The sequence below is a fragment of the Dendropsophus ebraccatus genome, chromosome 4, assembly GCF_027789765.1.
Source record: "Dendropsophus ebraccatus isolate aDenEbr1 chromosome 4, aDenEbr1.pat, whole genome shotgun sequence".
NCBI classification, from domain to species: domain Eukaryota; kingdom Metazoa; phylum Chordata; class Amphibia; order Anura; family Hylidae; genus Dendropsophus; species Dendropsophus ebraccatus.
In genome coordinates this window covers 15,846,270-15,852,748 of record NC_091457.1, presented here as the reverse complement: position 1 = coordinate 15,852,748, position 6,479 = coordinate 15,846,270, and the positions used below count along the sequence as shown (strand labels likewise).

General features: G+C 48.1%; 1 protein-coding gene across 1 annotated transcript; it reads left to right on the top strand.

The window, feature by feature from the left end:
• Positions 1 to 3,797: 3,797 nt before the first annotated feature.
• Positions 3,798 to 5,951, top strand: FJX1 (four-jointed box kinase 1). The gene has a single exon (XM_069968122.1). The coding sequence runs from the start codon at positions 4,199 to 4,201 to the stop codon at positions 5,420 to 5,422; it is 1,224 nt and encodes a 407-aa protein (XP_069824223.1). The 5' UTR covers positions 3,798 to 4,198; the 3' UTR covers positions 5,423 to 5,951.
• The last annotated feature ends 528 nt before the right edge of the window (positions 5,952 to 6,479 follow it).

Sequence of the window (6,479 nt, the reverse complement as noted above, 5' to 3'; positions counted from 1 at the left end):
ACCAGGTCCCCGCTCCGGCTTGCTTCGGAGCTCATGGTGTATTCACGTCCCGCTCAGCCAATCCGTGCGCTGCTGTGGGGCAGCGCACTGATTGGCCGAGCGGGAAGTGCCGAGAACCCGCAAAGCAAGCCAGAACGGGGACCAGGTGATGTATAGGCTCAGGCGACCGGGGGGTTAACGGGGCGGGCTGTGGACAAACTTTCAGCGGATGTGCATCCTGCTGCGAGTTTGTCTGCCCATAGAGTTTACTAGGCAGGGATCCGCAGAGGGTCACGCTGCAATTTCACATCGAGAAATCCGCTGCAAATCCGGTACTTGTGAACGTACCCTTCGGGGGATTTGCTGCTGTTCTTGACAGTTCCTGACATGGACAGAGGTGGCAGCAGAGTACACTGTGTCAGACTTCACCACTTCCTGCAGGACATACAGCAGCTGATACTTGCTGGAAGACTTAAGATTTTTAAATAGAAGTAAATTAGAAATCTATATAACTATAAAAGGTCACCGTTCTTCCTCCCATTCCTAATGAGAGACCTCCCTGCAAACTAACATGTCCAATCACAAAGCAGAGAATCACGACCTGTAATATGGGAAGTGGAATGCTGGGACATGTAGTTCTACATTAGTCGCTAACTTCTCCTACTTGGTTTTCAGCCTTTTCCTTCCACTTAGAAATGACTCAATTCTCAGTAATCAGTAGATCCACCATCTTCACTCTATCAGTTCTTCTTGGCAGTCAATTGCAAGGAGATACCCTCCCTCCCCCTCATAATAAGTGACCCCCTTCCCTGTTTCCCGTTCTTACCACTGTGAGGAGACATGGCGGATTGAATTGTGGCCTGTAACATGTGACATATCATCCCCATATTATGTTATCACCAGGAATGACCAGAGCCTTCCTCCTGGTTTTAAGCTTATAAGGCCGCCATTTTTATTGAGGGAATACCAGGACATGACATCAATGAGAGGGGAAGTAGCTAACTTCTCCACCCACCCGGTACTGTAGCTTCTCTGTCTATATCAGGGGTCTCAAACTCGCGGCTCTCAAGCTGTTGCAAAACTACAATTCCTATCAAGCCTGGACAGCCAAAGCGAAGCTGGTCTATATGGTAAGTATTATTTATGAGGAGATTTATCAAACATGGTGTAAAGTGAAACTGGCTCAGTTGCCCCTAGCAACCAATCAGATTCCACCTTTCATTTTACAAAGAGTCTGTGAGGAATGAAAGGTGGAATCTGATTGGTTGCTAGGGGCAACTGAGACAGTTTCACTTTACACCATGTTTGATTTAAAAGAAAAAAATTATAGTTTTTTTTTTAAAATTAGCTTGAAGGGTTAAAGTAAAATGTGCCGCCAGTAGAGATAAATATGGATGATCCATCCGCTGCCAGTCAGGATGGGTATAAATAAGATGGCATCAGGTGTGGTTTGCATGTAGAGTACCCGAGCCCTCGGCATCATTGTGGAGTGATTAGGCATCTGTGTGTATGTCAGTGTTAGAGCTGTCAGCCCTGAGAATCCCCTGGAGGGAATAATTTGCTTATCAGCTCATGTGTCAATCAATCCGCCTGCTTCTCCTGCCATGGAGGTTGTTTTTCTCATAAACCTTTCAAGGCTTAAAGGGCGTCGGAGGGAAGGTATTAGCGAAATCCGCGACCTGGTCTATAAGTGGTCATTGACACGAGTATTTATCTGTAGTTTGTGACTCTTCAGCGGTTGCAAAACTACAACTCCCAGCATGCCCTGACAGCCTTCGGCTGTCAGGGCATGCTGGGAGTTGTAGTTTTGCAACAGGTTAGGGGACATTGCTATAGAGGTGGATGATATGCTACGGCGCCATAATTTCCATGGTAAAAGGGACCCCCCCCCAGCAATATAATTGACGACAGCCTATACAGTCGCATGATGGACTGGTGGGAATGGTAGCAAAATGCCCAATCCCATTACCCTTAGGCCATAAATAGTATTGAGAGGATCTACTTAAAGGAATTATTCAGAATTAGAAAAAAAAAGGCAGCTACTTCTTTGCATAAGCAGCGCCACCCCTGTCCTTAGGTTGTGTGCGGTATTACAAGTCAGCTCTATTCGCTTTATCATTTAAAAAAAAAACAAAAAAACACACACACAACTTGAGGAAAAGAGAAAGCAGCCATGTTTTTCTAAGGATGAATAACCCATTTAAAGGGGTTATCCCGAGACTAAAGCTTTGGCTGTCCAGGCATGATGGGAATTGTAATTTTGCAACAGTTGGACAGCGACTTAAAGGCTGATGACCCATTCACAACAGGTCCACGCATTGAGGGAGATTTATCAAACATGGTGTAAAGTGAAACTGGCGCAGTTGCCCCTAGCAACCAATCAGATTTCACCTTTCATTCCTCACAGACACTGGAAAATGAAAGGTGGAATCTGATTGGTTGCTAGGGGCAATCAGCAACTTGACCTCAGATTAACCCTCCCAGCATTAAGAAGAAGCTACAAAGTTACAGATACAGCCTGCCAGGGATTTGTTTACAACATCCATCTCAGGAGGTAGAGGGGAAAAAGGGGAGACAGAGAGAAAAGCTCACACACACTTTTGTGTGTCTTCAGCAGAAAGCAGCAGCTCAGAATTGGGGGAAGGAGGCTGAATAGATTACAAGAAGTATGGAAGGAATTGTTAGTCTCACCATGGGCAGCAACATATCTCTCCTTGTCCGTATATCAAAAGTTATGTTTGAGTGGAATACCCCTTTAAGGTTTACTTTTTTCCCACAATTTTTTTCAACAAGGTCTCTCTGTAATATCTATGCCACCACATATATGATCGGAATCATTTAGATTTTTATTTTTCATTCACTAACTGCAAGGAGAGAGGTAAAAAAAAAAAAAAAAAATGTTTGAAATGTGCTTATGTTTTCAATAGGCTTTACGTAGATAAACCTGGAAAATTCCTTTAATTTACTGTACATAACTAATGGAGCCGGAGCGTCCAATGAAAATTCCAACTCAATATAGTAAAAGTGAAAAGCAGCGACCTTTACAGTAAGCGGATACGGCAGCTGTCACACCCATGTAAAATACCATTTTATAGGAGCTGTAAAAAAAAAAAAAAATCCAAAAATACTCAGGGGGAAAAAAACATTTCCTAGAGGAACAATAGCAGGCTGCAATGCCAGCACAGCTCCTCTAGGGGGAGCTCCCGATCTGCTCTGTCTCCTATAGACTGATCTGTCAGCTTGCTACAGTGGCAGCAGATCCTAATTGGGAGATACAAGGAGAGGAGTAGGAAGACCCTGCATGGATGACCCCCAAGCTTTACCCTTGCAGAGCAGGTGGGCTACAGGAAAATGTGCTGAGGCTGCCACTTACATGTGGCAGGCGGAATTAACTCTTTGTTCCCAAGTTCTGATACCTAAATAGAACGAGAAATAGGAAGATATTAATGTAGCCATCTTAAGTTTTAGATGTAGCGGAGCTGAGTTTGTCATTTGTTTTATATGTTTTATATATATATATATATATATATATATATATATATATATATATATATATATATATATATTTTTTATAAGTTAAATGTTAAATGAAATTCTGGCAGCTGTTCCCGCAATGGGTTAATGACAGTGTTGCAACAGCTCAAGCTGTGAATGGAAAGCATCCCCTTTTCCGCTTGCATCTGGAATCCTTTAAATGCTGTCACAGAATTCGCCTGGGAAGACTCAGCCCCTTTAAGAGGAGGAGCTGCAGGGTCATGAGTGGGCTGGGGAGGGTGTGGGAATATTCTCTTCTTCATCTGGAAGATGCAAAGCCTAATGCTTCTCACAACAGATAAGAGGGAGCGAGGCACAGAGGCTCAGCCCACCCCCCCAAGTGCCCCCTGCACGCTCCCAGCACCAGCTCTACAGGGGCTGCCCGCTCTCCTGATCCACACCAGGGGCTGATCGCAACTTTCTAGGAACTGGGAGACCCCGGCTGACACGAGGGTCTCATCCTGACAAGACAAAGCCCCCAGCATGTGCTGCCTGGAGTTGTGCGCCAGTTGAGCATCCAGCAATGTGGCATCTCCAGCACTTTACCCGTCCGGCCAAAAAGACTACTATGTGCCTACTAGAGGAAAGGACCAAATACTAACCCTTGGCATGTGCCCGGAGCAAACTGGACGGAGAGGAAGAGGATGCAGCCAGCCGGCGCTCGCACTGCACCCTGAGGGTCCCCATGGATGTTCCCAGCTCTGTGAATAGGGTTTTTTCTTCCAGGATGAAAGCAGCCGTGGCACTGATCATATCCGGAGTCCTCCTGTTAGTGGGGGGCATCTTCTGGGTATGGAAAGACCCTCACCCGACTGATCACCCTGGATATCTCCCTCAAAGAGCCCCCCGAGCTTTGCGCCTCCCTGCCCTTTCTCCGCAGAACCCCCCAGCCACCGAGGGTCACCCGTCTGGATCAGAACGTAGAACGACCGGGCACCCGGTGGGCACCGGGAATGAGGGGAACCACTCGCAGAGCGTTGCAGTTTTGGAGCAGGGCATCTTCTGGGCTCGGGCATTGGAAAGGGCACTGCCCCAGGGCTTCTCCGATGAGTACACTCTACACTGGCAGGAGTTTGCTCGCACAGCCAGCATTGTGTCAATGGAAAAGGGCTGTGGGCGCAGCACTAATAGACTGGTGACGCTCTCCGATGGGAGTCGGGCATGTGTACGCTATGGGATTAACCCAGAGCAGATCCAGGGAGAGGTCCTCTCCTTCTACCTCTCTCGCCTCCTGGGACTGAACACTGTGCCCCCTTGTGTTCTCTCCAAAGTGGGCAGCTCCCAGTGGGCACCAGTCCAAGCCGAGCTGGCCGGCACAGGATGGACGTCGGGGTCCTTGGTCACTATCACCCCTTGGCTGCACAATCTGAGTTCGGTGTTGCCGCCTCTAGCCCTCCGCGCCCCGGACGGCAAGCTTCTCCCCTTACGCGAGGAACTCCGCTCAGGTCACGAAGGAGTGGTGGAACTGGCCCAATGGGGCGACCTCATCCTCTTTGATTACCTGACCGCCAACTTTGACCGACTGGTGAGCAACCTCTTCAGTCTCCAGTGGGATCCGCGCGTCATGTTGCGGGGGACGAACAATCTCCACCGCACCCCCGATAGGACCCTTGTACTACTGGATAACGAGGCCGGATTGGTCCATGGATACCGCCTGCGGGACACTTGGGACAAGTACAACGGGCAGCTCTTAAGCACGGTGTGTCTGTTCCGCAGGGGCGTGGTCAGGAGGCTGCGGGAACTCCACATTGGGCGGAAAGCGGCTGAGGAGCTACACGCACTTTACCGGGCCAGGGAGCCGCTGGCTGCCGATCTGGGTGTACTGACTGAGCAAGGGGCACAGATCTTGCAAGAAAGGGTGGGGGTAATTTATAGACATATACAGACCTGCCAAGGCAAGTACAGCTGATAAAGGGTTAACTGGCATCCACGAGAGAGCCGGATACCAGTTGATGTGGACCATTGCGGTGCCGGGAAGGGGTCTGGCAAAAATACTACTGATTCCAAGTAGGTGGTTCTCCAGCTGTTGCGAAACTACAACTCCCAGCATGCTGGGAGTTGTAGTTTCACGATGGAGGGGGGAAGAGGCCACCACTATTCTAACATTTCAGGGACTAAAAAAAAAAATCTTAACATGTTGAAGCTACTAGTAACATTCACGGCTGTCAGATTATACCCTGGCTGATAACAGAGAACAATAGCTGTCACCTAGGTAATGAAAAATGTTCCTCTGAATGTTATTAACAGCATTGCATTAACAAACAAACAAAAAAATTGTATTAGGCGTGTGGCCCCTTTAAGGTGACCGCCATTCGAGGTAGGTGGCTTTTTTGGCGTTTGTAAATAGACAGGAGCGGAAAATATTTATCAGGGAGGGATCTTGTTCGCCACCAGCTGTAAAAGCGATGAGGGACCAAATAAATTCTGTTATGAAGCTAGCCCTGGTTTCCTTTTTCATGATTTACAGGTGTAGCAGAGGTGAGTGTGTCGCGGGTAAGTTTGTAGCAGAGGTGAGTGTGTCGCGGGTATGTTTGTAGCAGAGCTGAGTGTGTCGCGGTTAAGTTCGTAGCCGAGCTGAGTGTGTCGCGGGTAAGTTCGTAGCAGAGCTGAGTGTGTCGCGGGTAAGTTCGTAGCAGAGCTGAGTGTGTCGCGGGTACGTTTGTAGCAGAGGTGAGTGTGTCGTGGGTAAATTTGTAGCAAAGCTGAGTGTGTCGCGGGTACATTTGTAGCAGAGCTGAGGGTGTCACAGGTACGTTTGTAGCAGAGCTGAGTGTGTTGCGGGTACGTTTGTAGCAGAGCTGAGTGTGTCGCGGGTAAATTTGTAGCAGAGATGAGTGTGTCACGGGTAAGTCTGGACTCTCAATAGAGGCAATTGATAACTGTTTTCGCTAGATAGATAGTGTGGGAAAGTCCAGATTCTTTGCACAATGCGGTCGGCTCTCCTACATCTGTTCTTGTTGGTGTCT

Coding starts and splice junctions, on each gene's coding strand:
- FJX1 (XM_069968122.1), top strand. CDS start 4,199: ATGGATGTTCCCAGCTCTGTGAATAGGGTTTTTTCTTCCAGGATGAAA.